The sequence below is a fragment of the Neopsephotus bourkii genome, unplaced genomic scaffold, assembly GCF_033783945.1.
Source record: "Neopsephotus bourkii isolate Nb327-2 ecotype Australia unplaced genomic scaffold, CSIRO-AGI_Nbou_v1 NB_1433, whole genome shotgun sequence".
In the NCBI taxonomy this organism is placed as follows: Eukaryota; Metazoa; Chordata; class Aves; order Psittaciformes; family Psittacidae; genus Neopsephotus; species Neopsephotus bourkii.
In genome coordinates, this window is record NW_026901910.1 from 4439497 (window position 1) to 4465507 (window position 26011).

The following is a 26011-nucleotide window of genomic DNA, read 5'->3' on the forward strand; positions in this document are numbered from 1 at the left end:
CTTAGGTTGTGAGTGAATAGACCCCACCTACAGTGTGCAGGATACATTTGCTCTCCAGTTTTGGTTTCTCACTCAAGCATAGTGCTGAAAACCTATGGCAGGAAATGACTGACTTTCCATGGTGTATCTATGCCTTTAAGGGACCTCCACCACTCTTTCTGCAGAGTAGGTTGCTGGCAGTTTTCAGCAGCAGGCTCAGTGGTGCTAGATGTCTCTTGGATGGTAGCATTGCTTTCCTAACCCTTTCTTTCTCCTCCTTTTTGCAATTCCTTGCAGCCAAACCCACAAACTGGATGGAGGGCACCAAGCGGCCGCTTATTGCTAAGTCTGGCAGGACAGAAAAGATCTTGGTAGCTACCTGCACCTCCTCTAATGGGAAGCCCCCCAGCACTGTCACCTGGGACACCAAGCTCAAAGGGGAAGCGGAGTTCGAGGAGATCCGGAACAGCAACGGCACCATCACCGTGATCAGCCGGTACCGGCTGGTGCCGAGCCGGGAAGCCCACCGCCAGCAGCTCATGTGTGTGGTCAATTACCAGCTGGACCGCTTTACCGACAGCATGACCCTCAACGTGCAGTGTAAGTGAGCATGGAGAGAACACTCCATGGCCAGGCCCTGGGGTGGGGATAAACCTGGCCAAAAAGGGGTTGTTCTGAATGCAAGATGCTGGCCTGGTGCAAGGGTTGAAGTAGGGGCTGCTGTCTCCTTCTGGAGAGTGAAAGCTGAAGTGATGCCTGGAATAATCATATGCTTTCTCTTTCTTCTTTCCCTCTCTGCCTCTGCCGTGTCCCTTTCTTCCTCCCCTTCTCTCTCTCTTCTTCATTCATCCTCTCTCACATTCCTTGTCCCATCATCTTTCCCACCTTTCAATCTCTCCTTCTGTTCACCTCTACCCCCTCATCACTTCCTACTTAATTTTCTCCCTCTTCTTTTTCCATAATTCTTTCCTCTCCTTTTCCATCCTGCTTTTCTCTTTTTCATCCCCTTGCAGATGAGCCAGAAGTCACTATCGAGGGCTTTGATGGCAACTGGTTCCTCAACCGGAAGGATGTGAAGCTGATATGCAAATCTGATGCCAACCCCCCAGCTCACACCTATGAATGGAAGCTGTAAGTGTCTACAGCACTGCTGCTCTGATCAGCACATATGATCTTCAAACAGGGACAAGGAAACCTATAGAAACCCTCTGGTCAGTTAGGGCCTGGTCACATTACAGTCAGTGATAATGTCCAAGGTAAAACCTGTGTATGTGAGGGGAGAGCTGGTCAACTGCATCCTCAATACCCTGGGTAACTTCCTATTCTCACTCCATTGGGATAACATTCTGCTGTGGTGATGTGAAGCAGCTATGACAAGGTGAATAATTTGCCCATCACCAATCGAGTGAGTCAGTAGGAGAGCTGAAAAAGAACCCAAGAGTTCCCTTCCTTAAAGGTGCACGAATAGCACCACAATTATCTCCATGTCAAAAAGCCTTTCCCTGGAATCCGCCCCAGCAGTGAGCAGGAGCTCCCCCTTGGAACACTCATCCTCCCGTGACTGACATTAAACAGAAGCAATTCCCGATCCTTCAGGGTTTCAGCTTTTGGCTGAGTGCACTAAAGGGATTGAAGAGTGAGTGAGGGGTGTCTGGGGAGTCGGATGGGAATTGATGCAACCTGGTGTGGTTCTCTCTCCCTCTTTCTTTTCTAGAGGCACTCGTGTAGCTTTAAAAAAGAAAGATCAAATGGATCCTTTCTTCTTTTCAGCTGGCATTTGTCATCAGGAAAGAGCCTCTCAAAATGGCTTTGTAAGGAGCTAGGCATATTCACTCTTAACTTTGCCTCCCAGATCAAACTGTTCACAGTGAAAGGCTGAAGAGGATTGTTTTTCTTGCCTTCTTTCTAGTTCTTATTCCCCTTTCTCTTGCTCTGTTGGTTCTGCCAGTTCAACTTAAACTCCAAGGGGACTCTCTGGGTTCCTCACAACACTGCCAGGAAAGCGGTAGAGGCAAAGATGCTCCTTGTGGCACCAAGGCAGAAGAGATTCCAGTTTAGGCTATCTCTGTGCAGCAGGACCGATGAATTGAGCTGAAGCAAGCCCTGTGAGATGGAGCTGGGGACAGAAGGCAGGGTTTTGCTCTGCTTTTGGGCAAGTCATTTCATCCCTTTGTTCTGCTATTGCTCACATCTAGGCTGGAGGCTGAATGCTTGCTGGGCTCCTGGGCATCAGGCTTTCTGCGGCAGGGGCTCTGTCACAGACCCTGGTCTCTGTTGGAGCAGTCTGCTCCTGCTATGACAGTGATGCTGCAGTCAGGCTCAGAGCTGAAGCATGGGGCCACCAGGTGCCAAATGTCTCAGCCAGGTGATGTTTCTGCAGCCATGGGCAAGAAAGAGGTTTAGTTACCAACTAGGTTCAAACACAACAGGGGATGCAGGTGTTAGGGTTGAGCATGGTACACTATTATGTGTCATTGGCGCACCTGGTTTATACAATGTGTGGGTAATAAAGTCAGCTCTGGCAGAAATGGATTCTTGGGAATAGCATCTCTGTGAGCCAGGCATTGAGTTGGTCCCCATGTGCTTATCTGATTGATGCCTTTGTTTTCCATGCTGGAAAGAGTTGTTTTCCTATTGGATTCTCTATGAGCTGGGCATATGTCCATTTGTCTGTCTTTAGCCTGCAAGGGTTTCTTGACGTACAGCTGGGAGCATCAATACTTTGCTTTGAGGAGGAACAGTGGGAAGAATAATGGAGAGAGAAAGCAAGGAGCTACAGAGTATGGGTTTCAAAGCCTGACAGTGCTTCAGCCTGATTCCCCAGTCTCTCTTGCACACTTGATGGGTCAGTTAGGACAGTGTATAGGATTATTGACCTGAGAGGATGGAAAGGAACAATGGAGCCCAGATGAAGATAAGGACAATGGAGGTGGAAGAAGAGGAAAATAGAGAAAGCAAGTGAGAGTGGGGCAAACAGAGGAAGAAAGGAAGGAGGATGGATGATGTTTGGTTCCTGCTTGGAATGTAAAAGCCATCCATCCCTGAAGAGCAACAGTCAGGGGAGCTGTTAGGGGAAGCAGTAGCCTTCTTTAGCATCACACACCACAGACTTCAGCTGCACCCTTTTGTTCAGGACCCTATAGGCAGAGGATCATCCTTAGGCTGTTGTGTTCTAACAGCTTTGGAATCATTGGCCTGATGTAGCTGAGAAAGACTTAAAGTGTTTGCTGTATGTATGTGCCTATGTGTACATGTAGACATGCAAAATATGTGCATGTGCGTTTAGGCACTTCTTTACAGACCTAATTATACCCCCATTATTCCCTTTTGTTTCTTACAAATTGCTGACAATATGTGCACATCTTTGGTGGGAGGAGGGGAAAGAATGACTTGAGTAATTTTTAATTGCCTAAGAGAAGTAATTACTTTACTTTGCTTCAGTAATTAAGAATAACCAGGCCATGTGTGTCTTTTCCTAACACACAGGGGGGTTGGTTTTATTTTCTGCCTCCTTTTGTTCATTCATTCTGTGTATCTCTAGATCTGGGTCTGCATTGTGCTGGTTTCACACCTATTCTGACATGGGCAGGTCATAGGTGGCAGGGCTCTAAATCAGCACTGCTTTACTGAGTTGCAATTAGCACTGGCTGATAAGCTGCCCAGGAGACTTCCATGGGCAGGAAACTGGAGTAAAACAGGGCCAGGTTGGTGTCCCATTCCTTTGTATCCCATCAAATGCAGAGTCAGGGTTGAAGGTGACCCAGATACGTTCAATCTCCCTTGTAATCACAGAGGAAGGGGGAAACAAAACCCCAAACAATCCATATAAAGAACCTGATTCTCATCATTCAATGGATTTTACCCTCTTTGTTTCCTCCAGGCCAAATGGGACTCTGCCAGGGAGCGTGGAAATCCAGAACAACACCATCTACTTCAAAGGGCCCGTCTCCTACAGTGTGGCTGGCACCTATGTCTGTGAGGCCTCCAACGCCATCGGTACCCGGTCGGGGTTGGTGGAAGTCAATGTCACAGGTAGGAAAACACTTGGTGTGCTTTGAAAGACAGAAGAGGAGGTGGGGAGAGAAGGGTACGAGTGGCTGACAGCTACCAGTTATGTCTCCTTAATGTCTGCCTTAACCACCAGTGTCCCCTCCTAGGGGTGGAAGTTTCACGATGGGACGGGAGCAGTGAAGTTCTTTGCTTTGTCCTGGTTTTGCACTGGTTTTGGCTTGGATTTTTTCTCCTTTCCACTTGTTGTCTTTTCCTTTCTTAAACCAAGCTACATTCAATTTATTCCCCCCTTGTCTTCTGCTTTGGAATCAGAGAGATTATTGGATAAGTTAGAAGCGAAGGCACAACAGGGAGACATTTGTTAGAAGGTAGAAGAAGGAGCAGGATGAGGATATGGACTACCGCTGAGGCAGTAAAGCATGAGACGGGTGAGGCGGTTGTTGAGGATGATGTTTGGTGTTTCTGATGTTAGGCAATGCTCCTTCCAAGGCCAGGTTGGTCTGTGCACTTGCTCATCTGACTGCCACACGTTACCAAGGAGCTGTGAGTAGCGCTTGAGTTGCAGAAAGCAGTAACATCATGGGATGCAGACAAGGTGGGCAGGCAGCACAAACCCAAGGCACGTGGCCACTTTTCCAGCTGGGCTCACAGCAGGGACCATGCGGTATCGGAGCATCCTGCATCTTGCAGATACCACAGACAGCATTGGTGCCTGCAAACCGGATGGGGAATGAGGACCACTGGGGTCTTCCCAACGCATGGGAAATACAGGAAAGGTGCCTGAGGCATCAGACCTGGTAGCAGGCCACCTCCTTGAGCCATCCCAGTCCTGGAGGAGCTGTCTGACCTGGGAGTGATGAAATGGGCTGCTGGCTCTCTTTGCCCACTCTCTATAGTGGTAAGTGCTGGGCAAGCATAAAGAGGCCTGGGCAGGTGACCTCCTGAAATTAGCAATAACACTGTGTTTGGCACCTTCTCCACCTCTTCTGCAACATGGGTAAATAAGGCTAATCTTCTTCTATCCAAGTGCTTGGAGGTCAGTGGATGGGATGTGCTAATTAGATGCTAATTACCAAGTATTTATTTATGATCATTATCAACTGTAGCAAGGCTTTAATTCACACCTCCTGTCCTGGATCCTTGCCTGCTGGTGTCTGCTTTTCTCTGGGGGGTATTTCATTAGCCAGTGAAAGGCACGAGAAGAGCACAGCTCTTTGTTGAGGACAGATGTGGCACAGCACCCTTTCCATCCCTGCCCAACCACCCGAAGCCGGGGAGAAGGTCAGAATCCATTCACTAGCCATTTAATGGCAGTTGCCACCAAAAGCGCTCTGTTTCTGGGACAAGTGCCTGGTACAAACTATCAGACGTGCTTCCCATCAGCAATAGAAAACAATCCCACACAGTACCAAGCACCTTGAGTCACATTGGAAGCAAGAACTGGGGGGAACAAGCCTCCTACCTCAGTCCCCAGTGGCAGAGGAGGAGGTGGGATGGGTATTGCAGAAGACATAGAGGAATGGGCTCTCTTCACCATGACTCATTTTCCATTTCTCTTCTCCACTTCTGTCTCTTGCAGTGTCAGGGCACGCGTTCTGAAACATCACATACAGCCTTGTCCTCATATTTCCTTCTGCCACCTGCCAGCATCTTATCTGTCTCAGCACAATAGCATCGCAGCCTGACTTGCCTGCATGGGCATGGGCTCTCCTTTAGGGACAAGAGCTGTGGGTTCCTCCTCTGGGCTTTAGGAAGTGTCTCCCTTCCTGGTGTTTCTTAAGGGGAGTGGTAGAGCATCCTTCTCATGCTCTATCGGTGCAGTGCTGGCAAGGGAAGAGGGGACGGGCAGGGGTTTGGGGGAATGACGTTGGGTTGATGTCTGCCTGCCTGTAATCTCAGTTTATTCCCAAAGGAGCGGGTTATGGGTTTGAGGTTAAATGAGAGGGAAGGAAGGGCACTCCCGCAGCTGCCTGGCTAGGAGGGATTACCAGGCAATCTGTCAGGCCAGGCCTCCACCACATAAAGAAACGCCTTTAATAATTCATGGGATCTGAATATGTTTATCCAGCTCTCCCTAAGGACCGATTAGGCCAGTGCTGGGGAGGGCTCAGCCATCCTCGCTCAGCTATTACAGGTACATTTGTTTGGGTCTTGCAGGCAATTTAGGGATTGTCAGTGGACCACGAAACCTCTTTCAAGAGCTGCATGCAATAAATGGAGTTCAATCTAGGGAGCAGCCAGCCTTGGGAGGAATAAAAACAGAAGGCTGATGCAGAGAAAAACCCTGCAGCAGCTTTCCCCCCTCCTGTCTCCCTGGGTACAGACCCCCCCCTCCTGCCACACAGCATCCTTCCTCCCAAGAGGGCTCCAGATAGGAGTGCAGGGATAGTTCAGCCCCTTCCTGGGGAGGGCGATTTGCTGGCAGGGAGAAGGCTGAGCACTGCTATTAGGGTTATAGCACATTGAGGAGATTGATAAGAGGGAAACTAATATTTATTCCAGCAATCTGTTCCCATAATAGCTTCTCCTGCCTTGCAGGACCTTTGTCAGATGCAGCCAAGCCACGTAGTGCGACACATAACTACTTATTGCAGGCGGTTAGGTGACTTCTAAAAGGCTGTGGTTATAACCTGCATGGCTGTCCCTGCACACACATGCACGTACATCATGTACATACACATATGTGTGACCCCAGTCTGTATCCTGGCATGCAAACGGGCCTCCCAGACCTGCAGGCCTGCAGTCACGTGTGCATGCAGGGTGCAAGAGCATCACATTGGCATGTATGAATATGCATGTATTAAGCAACATGTGCTTCGCTCTATGGGCTTGTGTGTGGCAGTGCATGTGTGGACATATACATCTGTGTGTCTGCAGGGGGATGTTCATGCACTTGTGTACTGGCTTTAGCCAGAGGAAGCCCAAGGAGAAAGAGGTTAAGAGAGGCTCCCACCTGCTTCCCAAGGCCAGGAAGGGGTTCTTTCTTCCAGGATACAGCAGGCTTATGGACACTCTGTGCTGTTCCCTGCCCTGGGCCAAGCTTTGCAGCCTTGGCCTTGGATGTGCAACATGCAGGCAGGGGGTGATGCCCCCCCCCCTTTGCTTGGCTCGCATCAGGGAGTTATTTGCACACCACCAGTGATCTCATCCCAGCAAGGTCACTGCAAACAGCCCGTGGGGCTCGCTGGAGCTCTCTGCCATGCGGTCCTGAAGAGGATGCTCGTTCTGGGGAGCATTAAATGCAAGTGCACCCGAAGGCCAGATGCTGCACCAGCAAGTGTTTGCTCGTGGCTGCTTTATATGGGAGGACACAGGGCCAGGGGCTACAGAGGAGCAAGCCTGGGGGTCTGGCTGATGCTGATCTTTGGATGGCAGTAGGATGGTCTGCTGCATCCTGTCTGATGGCATCTGTGCCAACAGGCCCCTGGGGGAGCAGCGCTTGATTGACAAGCGATAGGTGACCTGACAGAGAGATTAGAACCTAAGACACGTTTGGCATCTGGCCTGAAAGCCGTCACGCTCTGAAGTGCCAGCGGCAGCTGCTCAACTTCTGGATGAGCTGCCAGTGGTTTTTCCATCCCCACTGCCTCCTCTCCCCATAACCCTGCTCCATGGGAGAACAGAAACCCCAGGTAGGGAGAGGAAAAGCAGGGTGCCTTGAAGCCAGCGATGGGCACGCATTGGCGAAGGGAAGAAGATAGCACTACAGGTTTCTCGCATTGCAGCCCTGGGATGATTTGGCATGGACTGGAGCGGCAAGGGAAGCTTTGCCATCAGCAAGCTGTCTCCTAACGAACCACACATGATCACTGCTGTGTTTGCTGAGACCAGCTAGGAACTGGGAAGCCCCATTGGAATTAAGGTTCCCGAAGCCGCTGTTCACCTTGGCTATGCTTCCCATTGCAGTGGGAGTTTGGTTTTGCAAGGCAGGAGGAAATCCAATCCAGAGTCTTCCTTTGGAAGAGCTTCACACCAGGAGCAGCTTGGGCTGATACATGTCAAGAAAGTGATTTCTTATGGAGTTTGGCGTTGTCCTCAATGCCCATGGCTACAGTGAGAGCCTCGGCTGGTGCTGGGTTTTTCCTTGGCGCTTATGATTGAAGGAAGAAGGATGGAAACGTAACTTCAAGAAGCAATGTGTCCACGGGAAATGGTATCTTTTCAAGTATCTAAGCAGTGTGATAAGCAGAAGGGCTTTTGAAAGCTGGTTTCCTGTGGATCTGCATATCCTAGAAGAATTACTTGATGTCTAAAAATAAGGTTTTTCTGATCTGGGCCCTTCCTGCCCTTGGGAGCAGCCTCTTGTCCCCATGGGTTCTCTGATGTCTAATGAGGTTTAGCTCGCACCTGTACCAAGGATCCCACTTCAACTCTCTCCAAGAGCTTTATGATAGGATAATTCGGGCTCATTCTTCTGTCAGACAGCGCCGAAATTGGCCAGCAGGTTCAAAAAGCAGTAGATAAGGCAGGATGATGGACAGGCAGGACGATTTGCATGCGTCTCATTCTCACTGGAAACCGGCCATTAGGAGAAAGATGTGGCTTTTAAACCATGTACGTTGTGATGGGGAAGGCCTGCTTTGTCACTGGGTGCTGATGGCAGCAAGTAGGAGCCGGGGCAGGGGGATGCTCGGAGCCTTGCATGGAGGGATAAGGAGAACCTGTGGGCTTGGCCCCCGTCCTGGCATGGGGACAGGAAGCAGGGCTGAATGCAACAGCTGGCAGAGCTGGGCAGCGGGCAGATAGTGTTGCTGCTCTAATTCCTATTCACACAGCACTCCCTCTTTTATGGGGGGGGGGAGCAGGAGAAGGAGGAGGCTCTTTATGCTGGCATTAAAGCCTGGCTTGTTCCCCCTCCCTCTGCTCTGCTGTCTCCTGTTTCTCCGGCCCGCTTTTCACAGCGGCTTTAATTCTCTGCAGGCTCTTCCTAATGGATTTCTCACATGGGGCCCCCGGCACGCTCAGGCTGCGCGCTGCTTTCCAGAGATTTCACGCACCCCTCGGGCACAAAAAGGGGGATCCTTTTTCCCACACTTTGCCCTCTCCCCCCAGGCTCTCTTGTGCACCCCAGGCACGAAGCTGGGTGGGCAGAGGGGTAAATGCGCCTTTGTGGGGCTGACAGCAGCGGCTCTGTGTGAAGCAGCACCCGCTGAGAACCGGACCTGTCCCAGGTCGCTCGTTTCCAGTTACCTGGGTAACCTCTAACTGATGAAGGAGCAGCCGTCCATCAGTTCACGTTACCTGGGTGTCGAACCATAGCAGGAGGCTGCGCCTTGTTGCGAGGCAAAAACACTGCCCCCAAGCCGGGGACCCCCATCCCTTACCGGCTTAGCCCAGCCTGGCCGCTCGCTGCAGCCCAGCGGCCACGGCGATGGGCTGCGGAGGCAGCGCGGTCTGTACCGCCATCCAGCGGCGGTGTCGAGCAGCCGGTCCTCCCTCCTCCTCCTCTCGGTACCCTTCTACCACGTTCCCCCTCTTCATCCGCATCCCCACTCGGTTTTCCAGGCTCCGGGGGTGTGCGGTGGGTGGACGAGCGGGAAGGGAGTGATGTGGGTAGGGAGGGGATGGTTTCGGCTGCTCCCTTGCGATCTTCCCCGTCTTTGTTCTCCCTCTCTTCCCACAGTTTGGTTTTGTTTTCTCTGGCATGGGAACTGGGCCACTGCGAGGAGGATGGGGATGGGATCCGAGCAGAAAATAGTTCGTTCCCTGCACAACGTGTGAAATCCAACACAGCAGCGTGTTAGTGCTCATGTCCGCGGCATTGGCAGTGGCGGGGGGGTGGCATGTAGGAGAGTGCTATCTCAGGGGTGGGCAGCACAAAGGGCAGGGAAAAAAATAGGTAGAAAAACATTCGTCCTTTTGCTTCCCGCGTCCAGGCTGGGCTCTTAATGAGGCTTTTAATAGGAAAGTGGGCCAAGCTCCCTTTGAAATCGTGCGCAGATTTCTGCTCTCAGATCTGTCTGTGCTCCAGCGCTGGGAGGCAGAGAGGGGGGATCAGTGTGGCTTCAGGGACATGCACACCACGGCTGGGTCCCATTGCTCTGGGTAGGACGAGGCTTCAGACTGGAGCTGTGGGGTGGATGAGGCTGTGATGGCCAAGAGGCCTGGGTGAGGGTAGGAAGAGCCGTATGGATGCTCGTGCGGTTGAAGCTGAGCCCTCAGCAGCCAGGGTTACCAGGGGATGGACGTGACATTTCTTACTGTCTCTGCAGAGAGGTTTTGTATGAACCAGCTGGCTGTGACAAGCCATGTGTTGTTGATGCAACGTGGGGCTTTGGCTTTCCAGAAACCAGCCCCGTGCTGAAAGACATGCCCTCGCTCCTGCTCTGAAGGCTGTCTTGGGACAGGGATGCTGGCTCCTGCCTGCACAGTGTCTTGCTCCTCATTCTGACTACAGCAGGGAGCCCCTCCATCTGCCTGTCTTCCAGCTCTTTCTGCCCAGTGTGCTGCTCTGTGTGTGGTTTCGGGCTCGTGAGGCTCTGCTCGAGGCAAGCCAGCGCTGCAGAAACCAAGATGCTGTTGTTGGGACGATGATGTCTCAGGAAAGGCAGGCATGAAACAGCTCTCAGGCACAAGCAAAACGTTTCTGCCACAAGGACCGGGCCAGCAATTGCTCGAATTCAGTCCCCTTGTCCAAACCCTGCAGCTGTTTTCAGGAGCTGCCTCTACCCTGGGGATGCTCTGTTCTACCCTCTTCCTTCAGCAGCTGGGCTAAGCTGTGCTAAAGGGAAACCCACTCCCTGCCCTGCTCCTGCTTGTTCTAAGGCAGGAAAGTGACTTCCAGCAGCAGGCAGACCCACAGGTACATGAAGAGGGGGCAAGAAGCAGGCTCTGCCTCATATCCCTTTTAAATGTGCTGCCTTTGAGCCCTTCTTTCTGCATCGCCCTATCCCGGCTGCTGTTATGGGAGGGTGTGATGAGATTGCTAGCTGTTCTGCGCCTCTCCTGGGCTGCCAGGTTAAAATGTGAGGCTCCAGAGCAGCAAACAAGGAGTGCAGAGAGGCCTTGGGGGTGGAAAACAGCAGGGTGAGGGGTCTGAGCGTGGTGTGGGAGGGCAAGGCTGCCAGGGGGCAAAGTACCAAGAGAGCCATTTGGTTCTTAATGCCCCACAGACAGAGATGCTCAACAGGCAGTATGTGAAAGCTGAGTTTGGCCAGGGGCTGTAACTGTGCCCAGAGAGTGTTAGGAAGATTGATGTAAGTCCTGGATCAAACTTTTATCTGTGCCCGAGTGTAGGTGTTGAACTGAAAGAGAAGAGTTGCTTTGTGATGGCTTTCCATTCTCTGAGTGATTTATGGCTGTTTTAAATAGGTCAGGGTAACTGTAGGAACAAGATTAGCATAAGCAGTGGCATTCAGCTGGCCACAGCGGTAGCAGAAGGAACAGAAACAGTGGGAGGGCTGTGCCCCTGTGCTGCAGGGTACAGCCAGGGCAGGAAGTGGGTCCAGGAGCCAGCCATGCCCTTGAGCACATCACTTGTAGGGCGGATGGGACGGCAGGTCACAAAGTGCTGCTGCCTTCTGGCCTGACCTGCACTGGTTGGGGTCAGACAAGCTGGGATGCTAAGAAGGGGCCTGGCATCCTATAGGAGCAGCCGTGGAAGCTCCCTGCCCACTGTGGAATGGGGGTCTGGGTCTTGCTCCCCAGCAGGAGCACTCTGGGGCTGTCGGTGTGCTCTGGTAAACTGGACCTGAGATTCACCCAGTAAAATGGCAAGCGTCTGGACTCAAGGCACTGGGCTTGTGGGATCTGAGCTCGTCTGGAGAAACCAGGTGGGGTGGGAAGGGAAACACTGCTTCCAGCCTGTTCCTGCATGAGGCTTTGGCGAGCTTGGCACAGCACGCTGCGTTCCCCTTGCTAAGCAGAGCTCCCGTGCGCTGTTCCCTCTTCCCCTCTCCCTACTTTTTCCCTTCCCTGTTCCTTACCCTCATCTTCCCACCCCCTCACCCCACAAAAATGGCAATGAAAGCATGGAGGGAGGGCGCGTTTCCGCATGGTTTGACACTGTTCCCCCTTCCATCTGTCTTTTCCTACCCAGAATTTCCCTACACCCCGTCTCCAATCGATGATCGCAAATCCATGGTGCAGCCGAACATCCCCACACCGGTGATTGGGGGCATAGTGGGAGGAGTCTCGCTGGTCCTGGTGGTGGCCGTGGTGCTCTTTGTGGTACTCCGGCGCCGGCGTCACACCTTCAAGGGTGACTACAGCACAAAGAAGCACGTGTACGGCAATGGCTACAGCAAGGCCGGCATCCCGCAGCATCACCCCCCCATGGCCCAAAACCTCCAGTACCCCGACGACTCAGACGACGAGAAAAAGCCGGGCCCGCTGGGCGGCAGCACGTATGAAGATGAGGATGAGGATGCAGGAGGCGAGCGCAAGCTGGGTGGCCCCAATAAATACGAGGAGGATGCTAAGCGGCCTTACTTCACGGTAGACGAAGGGGAGGCGCACCCCGAACCTTATGACGAAAGGACACTCGGCTTCCAATACGACCCGGAGCAGCTCGACATCGCGGAGAACATGGTCTCACAGAACGACGGATCCTTTATTTCCAAAAAGGAGTGGTACGTGTAGCTCGGCACCGCATCGCTCCACACACACACACACACACACACATGTAACACGCATCCACATCCATACACACGCACCACGAGTGATGCCCTCCCGCTGCCCTGCATCCCTGCCGGGGGCACGCACAGTGCTCACCCCCCTGCACACGCACGCCTGCCCCAGGCGCTCAAGCAGAGACGTTGGATGCTGCCAGCAGGGGGAGGGCAGCTTTGCTTACAGGTCATTTTTTGGGGGGTGGGGAGCGGGCAGGAGGGAGGTGGGAGGTCGGGTAATTATTTTTCTCCGTTTCTTTGGTTTTGCTTTTTAATTTCCCTCGATGACTTTTTCATCCCCCTTCTGTGGTGTTCGTATTGGTCGGTGGCTTAGGTGTTACTATTTGCTTTAACGACTGTTGCCCAGCCTGTATATTACACTCTTGTTTGTGTCTTCATGTCTCAGAGTGCCCTTCGGCCCCGCTTCCCTCCCCGAGGTTCCTCCTCCCACTTCCGCACCCCTGAAACACTGGAATTTGTTTGTATGTTGTCTTCTTTGTTGTTTTTGAACCTTGGGAGGGGGTCAGGTGGGCTGTCCGTAGAAGGACAGAGGCCAGGAAAGATTATGGCGATGGAAACGTAGGTGCCATTATAAGGTGAACGGATTGACTTTTGTCCCCTCATCTCTTTGTTTTCAGTGGGGTCTGGGTATCCCGTTGCCCACTGCATGCCTGGGGAGATCCACTCCCCGTTTCTAATGACTCCAAAGGGAAACAGGAGAATTAGAAGCAAGGGGGGGAGAAAAAGCCCTAGAACAAACCCCAGGTGCATGGGCTGATAGCAGGGCAGGGAAACAGCTGCCATTTTCCTCCTGCAATTTATTATTTCCTGGCTTTTCATTTTCCGTCTTTGTTTGAGTGTTCTTTTAAACGAAAGGAAAGGAGTATTTATTGCTGACATTTTCCCCCCTGTGATGGCTCAGAGAAAAACTGGCTCTTTTTGTTCTTGTTGCTGTTGTTGTTGCTCGTACCAGCCACAGAGCAGTTAACTCTGGCCCTATGGTCGTGCACACACATCGCCTGGGGAAGGGGACCAACTGATACCACTTTGCTTCTTCCACAACCCCACTGCCTGGCCCTGGCAGGGCAGATCTCCCAGTGTACCATCCAGTGTCTTGGAGGGCTTCAGCACGGGATCAGGCCCCTAAGTTTTATTATACCACTAAGACTTAACCGTCATGTGTTTACACTTCTTTCTGAGGAGGGGGTTTCAGAGCACGGGGGTACTTTAACTCTCCTAGCAACAACCCCAGCCTTTAGATCCATTGCTTAGTCTGCATTGATTGCCACTTTCTCAATATCACATCCCTCTCCTAAGCAGAGCCTTGGTAGACAGGGCAGGATTGAGTGAGCCTGGGGTATTGATCTTGTCCTCCTTCCCCTGAGCCACTGTGTTGTGATGGGGAGGCTTGGATTGCTGCTATCGCTGCTCTGTGGGTGAGTGGGATTCCAGACTTCAGGGCCCCTCTGACACTGACCATATCCAGATCAGGTTCACTGGGTTGGGGCTTATTTTCCTTCTTGTGGGTTGTTTTAATTTTTATTTTTTTTTTTTAAGTTGATGTACAAATAAATGTTTTGTTTGAAAAGAAATCCCCAGTTTTCTGAGCTGTGTTATCATGCACATCTAAAAATAGCAGGACTAATTCTCCTCCTGCCTTACCCGCTGGGTTTTGTTCCATAGCATCCAGTAGTTACCCTGCTGCAAAAGGGAGGGTGGAGAGTGAGACCCACGCGGATGAGTGAAGGTCAGATCTCTCATCCAGGCAGCCTCCAATGCTTTCCTTTGCGTGTGGTGCTTGGTCCAGACAACCGAGGCTCAGCCTGAGCCGTCCCCACTTTGTAGCTTGCTCTTATTGCGTTAGCGGTGTGAGGGAATGGGAAATCCAATTGTTACCCTGTAATCTTTCTGCTGTTCCTGCCAGCCCTTCAGGCTTCCTGGCTTCTGGCAGAGCAGCCAAATGCCACAGGAAGGCTGCTTTATGTCCACTCAAAGCAGGGCAGACAGACATTCCCTCGGGATCTCTTGGGATTGAATTTATAATCTGGATCAGGACAGAGCAGCACTGCTGAGCACTGTACCTTAGCCGCCACAGCTTACTTTAATGTAACAAGGGATGTGCTTCAGAGCCCGCGCCGTTTGTGGGTCAGAGATGATTCTCCACAAAGTCCGTTTCTCAAGTGAATCATCCTTTAGATCTGAATTTCACAACAAGGATCTAAAAAGGGTTGGGACAACATCGCCAACATCAAACTCCTCGTGGTCCATGACCAAGCGCAGAGTGGAAACCAGTGGCACAGCCCCTCCTCTGCGCATATCCCCCAGGACAGATGCGCTCCACGAGGAAATGGGTTGGGAAGAAAACAACCCTTTATAAAGCCCATAGGGTCCAGCAGGGATTCTTTCATGTTCTGCACCAGTCGCAGGCAGGGACCACTGAGCTCATTGGCAAGTTCACATTGTACTGACTCCACATCTCCCCAGGGTCCCAGCCCACAGTGAAGCTGTCTCCTAAAGACCAAAGGTACAAAGCCTTGCAAATGAAGCAGACAGAGCTGGGAGAGAAGGGGCCGGTGTGAATGCTCCTGAGATAACGTATGGCTTGCAGGAACTATGAACAAGGAGCTCGAAGAAATACGCTTTGGTAGCTGTTAGCCTTGCACTTAGAGGTGTCATTTTGTGATACGTAGCCTCCTTGGCTTCTTCATTGCCCATCCATACACAGTCCACGTAGCTCAGAAAAACAGTGGGCCTGAGAGAAAGGAGAGGAGATAACAAAGCAATATGGTGCTTCCAGGTGTTGTGTGGTGCTTAGTTGCCAGCTGGGGTTAAACCACGACAAGCCTATATACAGTTCTCTTTCTGCCACATCACACTTCTCGCTTCCCACCAGCGCAAGCATAGCAAAGAGCTCAGCCATTTAGCTCAGAATGGTTCAGAAAGGGGGTCAGATGGTTATTTCTCACCCAGAACGTGGGCAAACCTGGACTGGAAGATCCTTAGACAGTATTGCACAACAGTGAGGTACCCTGCAAGGTTCAGGTAGCTCAAGGTTCAGCAGTGCATTCCTCTTCATCCTTCAGCGTTAACTGCGTTGGTGCAATTATCCGCACAGCCATAGAGAAGTGCCACCTCTGTGCAGTGATTTGCTTCTTGCTGTCCCTTGCAAGGTCAGCTAATTGGCCTAGAGACTCTTGGGGTGGTAATTAGCCAAATGATTACCCATTAAACTGAAGCAAGGTAGAAGAAAAAAGAAGCGTGCACGAAAAAAATCAGATTGATGTTGCATCCGAGAGCTGTTTTGATCCAGTAATAGCATCACTCCCTTCGCTGGGTTGAATTGCTCTGAGGGGGTCATGGAAGGAAATTAGATCAGGTTTTCCAGCAGCGTCACGAAGAAAGTGGTACCTGTTTCTACTCGAATGCAAGGGTGGGCTCAGTAGAGATGCCAAATCCAAGACCATGTGTATCCTGGGAGGTTCTGCAGGGGAGCGGAGTGATGGAGACGGTGCCGTACTCATCCTGCAGGGACAATCTGCCTCCTGGTGGTCCCTAGGGCTGCGAGGGAAGGCAGAGGGGCAATCCTCTTACCTTGGGGGACGGTGTCACTTGTCCCTTTGTGCCTCAGTTTCTTGCGATGGTCCAGATCCTGGCAGGCTGGAGTCAAGCTGCCTGGTTTAAGTGGTGATGCACTTCCCACAGGCTGGGCCAGCTGAGCCACCTCTCCCAGGGACCCTCAGGCTACCTCAAGTGAAAACTCCCCTGCTTCTCTACCCCCGTTTCATCAGAGGTGCTAAAGAGGTGTAATATGTCCCTGTGGGACACTGCAAAGAACAAGCAGAAGCTTCCATCTGGGAGATGGAAGCTGCCTTGGAGGTATGGCCGGTTGCCCTACCTCCATTTGAAGGTATCATTGTCCACATTCCTTTGCTGGGTTCTTGCCAGTGAAGAGACTTATCAACATGGTGCTTTTCCCTTCCCAAGCCCTGATCCTGCATGGCAACTTGAGGCAAAACTTGCGGTACCTCAAGATGTACGATGTGCCTATGGGAAAGCTGAACAGGCGGATGAGGGGAGGTCAGCCTGAGCCCTGTGGTACATCACTCTGGGTCTCACCCACATCCCAACAAATCAAATGCAGCTGAATTTGGGCCAAGCCCCTGTGTGTATTCAGGGAGTGGTACTGATGCAGATGCATCGATGTCACAACCCAAAACAAGCCTGTAGTTTATGTACAAAGACACCCCAGCTGTTTTCCTGCTGGGGCTTAGCTCTGAGATTATTCATCACCGTTCACCCTGGTGATGTTATTTTCCCTTATTTAATTGCCAGATTCCTCCACCCCACCCCTGTTGTTAAAACATTTTCATTCAGCCAGGGGAAAAAAAGAAAAGGATTAAAAAAAAAAAAACCAACCAAACCAACCCTGAAGATTTCAGAGTAAAGATACAAAAATCAAACCAAATGGTAGCACCAAATTGGTTGCAAAGACATAAGGGACAAAGGGAAACATTTTCCTGATGTTGAGTCAAAAAAGGAACACAACTGTTCAGCAGGAATCACTGAGGGTTAGAGAGAGGGATCCAAAAGATCTTCAAGCAATTAGAGGAGGGAATGAAATTAGAACAGGAGCTGCTGCTCTCCTTTCCCATGCATAAGCACAGACGCACACACACACACAGAGCTTTTTGGAGGTTCAGCCACCAGTCATTATGCTCAAGAATGGAGAAGAAACCCCATTGCCCAGCCCACTGAGGAGGCAAACGTGTTGTGCCTGCAGGCTGCACAAAGCTAGGGGGTTTCATACTGTGGAAATGAGGGGGGTATCCCAGGCCCATTGAAGTTTTGGGGTCTGTTTGCTCTGCTAGGACCCAGTGAGGAGAAGTGATGCTGCCAGCATCGTGTGTACTGATGCCTGTTCTTCATTCTGCCAGGCGTATGATAGCAGAGCACAGCCAGGGCTGGGGTGCTGGAGCAGAGGGTGCTGCCTTCTGCAATGGGGCTAAGGGGAGGATTCAGTCCACCAGCAAGGGAAGGAAACCCAAGCCTTAGAGAAGGGGGTGAGTTTGTACTTTGGACCAGTGTGACTTTCATATGGCATTTACCTGGGGGTGAATGTAAGAAGCCTATGGAGTCCGATCCTCCGCTGGCATAAACTGGTATTGGTGGAGGTACTCTAATACTGAGGATCTGATTTTTCTTTTGCCTTTCTGTTTTTTAAGCATAATTCCTTAACTGCAGTGATTTGATCTCTCTTTCTTCCTCCTCTTGCTGTAATTAAATTGTGGAATAAAGACTAGAGACAGACAAACAACCCCAACCCCACTTCTTTCTTTCTTTTTTTTTTTTTTGGTAATCTGTGTTGTAAGTGCTTTTGTAAAAAATAAAAAATAAAAATAATAATAATAATGTAATGGACTTTTATGATTTTTTTGTTTGGGTTTTGTTTCGTTTCGTTTCATTTTCCATCCTTTGTAATTTGTTTGTTTGGGGTCCAGGGAGGCATTTTCATGGTTATAAGTTGTGTGGGCAGGGTGTTGCATCACCCTTCCTTTTACTTGTATAAAACCCAATAGTGGCTCAGCTGTGGAAAAAAAAAATGTACTTTTTTATAAATAAAGAATTTTAAAAGAAAAAGAGACATTTTCCTTTTCTTTGTGCATCTGTGACTGCGTCGATTCGCAACCTGGGACTGAAGCTGCAAGGAGAGTCACAGTAGCAGAAATGGCATCTGCTTTCCAATGACCTGGGGCTGTTCCCGTGATGTGCGGTACTTTGTAATGGGAGTTGCTTGCAGATGAAGGCTCAAGGGTGAGGGGTAAGAGATGTGCCAAGCAATGAGTGGCCTGGAGAAGGTGGACAGGGAATGCCTGGGTTGTATTACGTGAAATTCTTCACAGCAGATTCAAGATAGACGAAAGGAGGTGGGAGCGTTTCCCCTTATCAATGTAAACAGTGAAATTCCTTGTTAAAGGATGCTATTGATGTCTAAAGTTAACCTGAGCTAAAGAAGAACCTAGGGAAGAAAAATCCATCAAAAGCTATTAACAGTTATGACACTGCCTCTAGCTTAGGAAGTTCTTAAGTTGCTGTTAGCTATAGCAGATGGGACAGGCTATTGGAAAGATGTCAATACACACTTGCTCTCTTTCCTCTAGCCACTGTTAATTAGGTGTGGTCAGGACCAGGATACTGGGCCAGGCCAACCTTTGATTTGACACAGTAGGGTATTCCTATAGCACATCGAAAACATCTGAATGCTATAGGGATGCTAAAGGTCCATTGAGAGGCAAGATGAGTCAAACTGAGCCTGCATCTCCGTTACTGCATTGGAAAGAACAGTTTGTCTTTCCCCTTGCTTTTCAGACTCCTGACTGCGAATATATGCTACAAAGAAAGCCTTGTTGCCAAAGATCAAGGCAGACAACTCTGCAAGACTCAGACTTTGGCAAGGGAGGGAGAGACAAAGCAAGCAAGAGATGAGAGAAAATGCCCATGCTCTTCCTTGCAGTGATATCAACAGGCATTTTGCCATGGCTCTGGCCTAGAGAGTGGAATACTCCCTGGGAAAGGAATTTTGCACCCAACTTCAGCATGTGAATGATGTGCTGGAGATCTGAGCCAAACCCCAGCACAGAGAGAGGGATCCTGACCCAGATCTGAACTGAACTGGTCTCCATTGTGAAGAGATGGGTTGGACGGAGCAGGAAGTGTTCAGGATTAAGCTGGAAAGGAGTGGTTTGGTGCACTCTTCATTCCCAGTCAGCAGCAAAGCAGGCATGAAGCATGAGCCAGAGCAGCAGGAGGCTCTGATACAAGGCTTGATGATCAGTGCATTGTGTGCTGCTTGGCAGACAGGCTCCCTCAAAACCCCATGCCACTAAAGGGACCAGCGCTGAGCCGTTCTGCTGGTAAAGGACAGTGGGCACCTCACTTTGGAAGGGGTTAAAGATAAAGCCTTTGGGAGCCTCTCCTCAGATGCAAAGAGGGCGAAAGCCAGGAGCACTCTTGTTATCAGGCTTCAACGTGGCCAAGGGAGTTGGGAGCACTATCTGGCCTGTATCTATATACCCACATATTTTACTCCTCTCATTTTCCCCTTTCTGCAGCTCTTCTTAGTCGTGACATGATGTTGGGGGTGTAGCTTTGCTTCAGCTGCCATGGTTCAGGTCAGGAGCCCTAGGACCAACCACGACAGAGATGCAGAGGGGCAGGAATCTATAGAACTGGATCGCCAGCAGCTGGCTCATCCACATCAGCCAAGTTTGGGGGTAGGGAAGTAAAGGGGAAAGAAAAGGATCACCAGGGAGCTGGGATGGTGCTCTTGGATGAAAAGAAGGATAGGAGGGGCTGTCTTTGCCCATGGTCCTACTGCGATGAGCCCCTGGGAAATGCTGCGGTGGTTTCCCAGGCCATGTCTTACAGTTAAGCGATGATGGATAAAACCCATTGCAATGGGGCCTCTTCTCAGCAGCTCAGGTTGCAGAGGGCTGAACACAGCGGGAAGTGAGTCCCATGCAGTGCCCCTAAGTATTGTGTTTCTCTGGAACAAAACAGAAACACGTTGGGGGCGGGAATGCCAGCAATGCATGTAGCCCATGGAAAAATGGCAGCGTGGCTTGGATCCCTGCTCAAAGCCACATCTCTGCAGGCGAGCGCTGCTGGCCCCAACAGCAACTTCAGAGCCCTGACGATCAGCAGAGGTGCCAGCAGAGGCAGGGGAGGAGCTGGATCAGGGCAGGAGGAGATGAACAAGAGGCTCGTGTTTGCTCACAGGCTGTTTGCCCACTGCTGAGCATGGTCCAGCAGCAGAGAGCCAGTCTGAACCAGAGCAAATGCCATGCGATTTACCTCCCTGGACCTGGGAGATGTACATGGAATTCAGGGCTGAAATGTCCATGGTGGGGAGACAGAGCCAGGTTCCTCAATGGTGTGAGCATATTCAGCTTTTCTGCCTATAATGGAGTTATGCTTATTTCCACCCATACAAATGAACGTGGCCTAAGTAGGGTATATAGTGAGTGAGAGTGAGATACAGTCCAGTGTAATCAGGGAATTAGAAGGCAACCGGCCCAATACCCTTGGGCACTGGCTCCTGGGAGGATGTCCCTCCCTTAGTGGGGTTAATGTCTCACACAACACTCAAAACCACATTCATGGCAGACTCAGATCTGGAAGCACAAAGGGCTGCAACAGAAAGGCAGTGTAACCGGGAGGTGTTAAACCAGGCTGGATATGCAGGGGTGGGAGCACGAGGGGCACTGGAGACAGGTCAGGCCGTCCAGAAACATGGCACCATCAGTCTAAACCTCATCGTGAGGTAAGAGGCAATCTGTGCTTTAGTTCAAGGCAAAGCACTCAAGGTCACACATACCATTAAATCTCTTGGAGCTAGTGCTGGAAAAGTGGAACTGAGGGAAACTTGTCGGTTTAGAGCAGCGCTGGGTGAATCGCTTGTAGTAACAAATATGTATGATGAGGTTGTTTTCATGGTTTCAGAGCGTTTGCAATCTTGAGTTTGATTTGTATGAACGTATTTGTTAGAGGAAATTGCTTTATGCAAATGTATTCCAGCTGGGGGACCTGTGACACTGTTGATGCTCTCAGTGGTGCCTGGCAGAAGGCAAGGGGGGCTGCTTCTTTCCTCCTCCAAACAATGCATTTCACAGCCTTCCCCGATGTGTTTAGACGCAGGCTCTCTCGCTTATATAGGATTTGCCAGATGATGAACAGAACGAGCATCAGCCTGTTTAAAACTCAGCCGGATTCGTGTTGCACAGGCATGGCCGTGCAGGCAAAGCAAGGGCACAGCGAGATAAATGTGGCCAGTATTAAAATGTAGGTTAAAAATGTTGTATCACCCCTCAGGGGCTGAGATATTGAAAGGCAGTGATTTATGGATACCAGCCATTGGAGCCGCTCCCTTCACCTCATCTGACTAAGCCCAGTGCAAGGTGAGTTAGGGACAATCCCTCCTTTGTGGGTTTCACAACTGCTGAACCAAACCCTGGTGCTCATAGGAAGCAGGCAGAGGTTTCTGTCTGAACAGGGAAGAAAATGCATGCAAAGAGGCACTAAATGCTGAAAACATTGTCCTGTAGTTTGCTGGGGAGATCAGGAGGAACATTTCAGTGCTGGCTAAATCCCAGGAGATTAATAAGGATCAAATGTTAAGAGATCAAAGGGAGCGCCCTTTGAGGAGGAAAGGGTTTCTCTCTTTCATTTGTTCCAAGCCTTTTTCTAGCCTCGCACCCAAGCCCCTGGTGTATCTGGACCTTTGCAAAGTGAGCGCTTTCCTCCATCCGCCTGCCTGTGATCCCCCGCTAGCCCCATGGGGAGAGGGCACCTGGATGTTTCCATTCCTCCCTTATCTCTCTGCTCCTGGCAGCCTGTTTATCTCACTGGTTTGAAAAGAAAATTGCCAACTTCACACCTGTCAGGTTTAACTGATTGCCTGTTGCTTGGAGGGAGGGAGTCCATCCATATGGCCTTGGTTGCACGGCCTGGGCTCACCAGGGGAAACGTCTCCATCCCTCAAGGAACAAACTGCTTCATTTTCCATCTCATCTTATCGTCCTGCTGTAGCTCCCAGCCCTTTCAATTACTGCCTTACAGTCATAATGAACAGTAGCTTTCTCCTGGCACAGTTTTGTCTGCCCAAGCAGCTGATCTGATCATGAAACACTTGTCCCCTGAGGTCCATCATTTTTCCCCTTTCCCTTGGTGGGAGGTGATACAGAGAAGTGAAATAAATTCAGCGAGGGTGTGCAGGGAACCAGAGGAGAAGGCTCAGGGGCGGACTTAGGAGAACTAAATCCATATCTTGCTCACGAGAGCATGCTTCTGCCTGTGGGATGTGTACAAGCATATGCTCCCTGTCACCATCTCCAGCAGATGCTCATCCTCTCATCCGCTACCCCCTCTTAATCTACAGAACCTGGAGGACATTTAATACTGGATGTGCCCTTCCTAATAACTTAGACAAGGAAGAGGCAGGAGAAGGAGCAACAAGTAGGAGGGGCAGCCAGTCCAGCTGCTGCCAGCTGTGCGAGGAGCATGGCTGTTGATATGAATGCCGCAGCTGTCTGGTATTATGAATGGATACCAGAGTGGGAATGCCAAGTCTGAATGGGTAGAGTAAACACTGCAGAGCAGTGGAGAAATAATGGCATGGGGCCTTTATAATAGGGAGAAATCATAATTAAATAGAAATTAGTTACTTAAATGGTCACTTCCTGGGGTTTCGTTGATGTCCGATTAACTTAACTTTTAATTTGCATAAGCAATAAATGTCTAATTATGTTATTAATATATTTGAGTTGAGGAGCTTATGGGGTTTTATAATTGGCATTTAACTAGATAGTTCCAGCATATTAACTGATGTTTTATAGCTCCACACGAGGTTTCCCAATTATAACTGACCTAAAAATTTCCTTGGAGGACCTGCCTTGAAAGTGTTACCTGAGCAACAGAATAGGGGGAGCTGAAGGGGAGGATGTGTGAAGCCGGTCCCTGCACGGAGGGATGCGTGCAGGGAGCTCTGCACCACCCACAGAGGCTTTCAGACCCTTCTCCCCTCCCTAGGATGCTCTTTCCTCAAAGCCAGTACCATTCCCTGTGTCACAGAGAGGGTCACATCCCCTCTCTCAGCATTCAGCTGACTGCTGAGCCAAAAAGGCTGAGGATTAGGGTGGGGAGAAAGAGGTGTAGAGATGGGGAAGGTTTGTCTGTGGTCTATAGCATCACCTTGTGACTGATAGGTGCTGGCAGCCCTTGAGATTCCATGTTCAGCTCTCGCTTGTTCCCCTGTTTCTCTGCTGCAGGTTGGCACCAGTTTCTTTCTTTCCAGGGAGGTGTTAAGGAGCATCACTTAAGGTCCAGTTTCAATGCACTTACTGTAAAGCTATACTCCGGCATCTTTTGCATTCTTCCCTTCTCAGTTCTCTTCCCAGAGCATTGCAATGGCTGAATTACAATGCCCTGGGTGTATAAATGGTCTTCTGTACAAATCCACAGTCTCCTCCAGGGATTGCTAAGGCACTGAGGTGGTCATTATTTCCACCAGCCCTATGAAAGCATTGAGTGGCATCAGAACCACCACCCCTCCTTGCAGACTATGTAGAAATGTGCCCGCTGACAGTGATTCCCTGTTGACAACTCCTTCGGAGACCTGTCAGCTAGCCAGTCTTAATCTATTTTCCATTCCACCTCTACGCTTACGTTGACGAGATGACTGGTTTAGGAGGCAAAAGATGACATTGTGTTTGACTGACAAGAGCTATTTCCCATGAACCAGGTAGATTGGCATTGATTCGATGCCTGCCTTGTATTAATTCCTTATTAACTGCAACCTGTGTTAGCTTTTTTTCTTTGATGCCAGCAATTCAAGACCTTCTCTGTGTCCTCTTCCAGCATCCTAGAATTTAACCTCCTAGAATTCAACTGTTTTAACATATACTAAAACCTAACAGGACTCAGTTAGGGACATCCTCAGCTATGACTTTCAACCTATCTGTTTGCTTATACTAAGTGGAGTATCCAAGGAGATGGTGTCCAGCAAGCTCCTTGCTCTTGTCATCCTCAAACATGCAGCAATTGTTTTGTCATCTTGGAAGCAGCAAACAAATGTCTGTTGGTCTCCAGAGAGAGATCATGAATAGTTATTCAAATCTCCTGCCTTTTCTGAATCGTTACTGCCCTCTTGACCATATCCATCTGGTAAAGTGACTATAGAGCACTGCAGAGATGTTTGTTCCTGTTGTATTCCCCAGGGTAGCCCTCCCTTTTGTATCCATCGCCTGTCCTTCACAGTTTCTCTTTCATACTGACTGATTGCTTTCTTTCCAGCTTTTGCATTTGATCTGTATTGGACATGAGGGAAGTTCCCTATGTGCCAGCTAGGAAGTACCCAGCTGAATTAAGTCTATATGGCTAAATATTGATTCAAATTCCATGCTAAGGCAGAGACTGTCCCACAGTTCTTTCAAGAGAAGGTAGGAGCGAAGGTGTGCTAGGAGTTTCCATTGCTGTTAACAGAAGGGAGAAAACAGGGGAAGGGTCAGAAGCATCAAGTCTGAGTTGCTTTCTGCCCCATTGTCTCTCTTCTGGAGCAGGATTGAATAGAGGCAGCAGGGATGTTATTACTAAATCAGCGCAGGCACAGTTACAGCCCTGGCTTGGGAGGAGCAGATCTCTTACCCTCAGCACCACTGGTCAGGAGGATGCATGTGAGGAGCAGGAGAGGATTACAGCCATTACCAGGGGAAGTAAGAGAACTGAAGCCCGGTCCACCTTTCCATTTGCACAACTGTTGGTGCCCTTTTGGCCAGACACAGAAGCAGAGCAGTTCCTCCTTGCCCTGCAGCACATACGCTGTGTCTGCACCTCTCTCTGCATAGGTGCAAAGAGGGAAATGATCTCATCCTTTGGGAACATCCAAGATACAGCTGCCCTGTGCTGTAAGCATCCAGGAGGCAACAGGAGACAAATACGACCCAGGGCACGTGGCCAAGCAGATTGAGATGTACCCAGGAGTGCTGCTGGAGATTGTTGAGCAAATTAACTCTATTAACGCAAAGGATGAGAGTCTGAGCTGCAGTGCCTGTACCTTCTATCTGACACAATTCATCTGGTGGCTGCTTGTAATAGTATGACCTTAATGGACTCATCAAGGGAGCAAGGCTGCATCTCTTGACTAAACATGGATTTGGGACCATACTGTGCCCTGGGTAGCCTGCTAAGATCAAGAGAGACACCCTATGGTGTAATGGGGTTCAGGATCTGGCCCCTTCCTCCTCTAGGAGAGGCAATTTAAAGTGCCATCACCTCCCTGAAACTGTACGGCAGAAGATATAAACTGCTAAAGGGATTTGATTGTTCGTTACTCTGCTGAGTTGCAAGGAAATGAAGCAGAACTAAAATTAAGAGCTGGGAGGCAGAAGAAATGTCAGATAACGTTTTCCGTCTTCTCCATGGCCCATCTTCTCCCCCAAAACAGGTTTGGGCACTCTCCATATTGCTGCATTGAGCTGGGAAGCCCCCAGTTCTGGCAAAGCAGGGAGATGTGTGGAGATGGACACGCAGGATGAAGAGAGGGCAGAGATTTGGATAGATGGGTTAGAGACAAGTCTGGTCCCTCTCTGCTAGAGCCATTGAGTGGCATGAAGAGACAGGGACATCCCAGAATCCGGAGCTAATGCAGACATTGTTTGGCTGAGTGGAAGGCACAGGGACATGCACAACCAAAGTTTCTAAGGGTGGACACTGCTGCAAATGGCTGCTTACTGCTGCACCCTCTGAACACGTGGCCTTTCTGTTGCACAGTGATGTCCTTGCTAAGCAATGTCCTTTCACATAGAGAACAGGCCCCCCTTCCTAAGCTCCCAAACCGTGTGTCCAGGTGCTGCTCAACA

The 26011-nt window shown here is 50.3% G+C and overlaps 1 protein-coding gene across 6 annotated transcripts in view; it reads left to right on the plus strand.

Annotated features, from left to right (window-relative positions):
• Positions 1–26011, plus strand: part of NECTIN1 (nectin cell adhesion molecule 1) — a 115758-nt gene that overhangs the window by 67186 nt on the left and 22561 nt on the right. For 4 of the 6 annotated variants that reach the window (XR_009727723.1, XM_061368539.1, XM_061368538.1 and 1 more), the window contains 3 exons: positions 277–579; positions 993–1110; positions 3860–4011. Coding sequence is in view for 5 of the 6 variants with exons in the window: in XM_061368539.1 (XP_061224523.1) it covers positions 277–579; positions 993–1110; positions 3860–4011 (573 nt within the window). In the remaining variant the exon portion in view is untranslated. Of the gene's footprint in view, positions 1–276; positions 580–992; positions 1111–3859; positions 4012–12028; positions 12632–26011 lie in introns of those variants that run through there. The other 2 variants (XM_061368540.1, XM_061368542.1) reach the window with 1 other exon arrangement.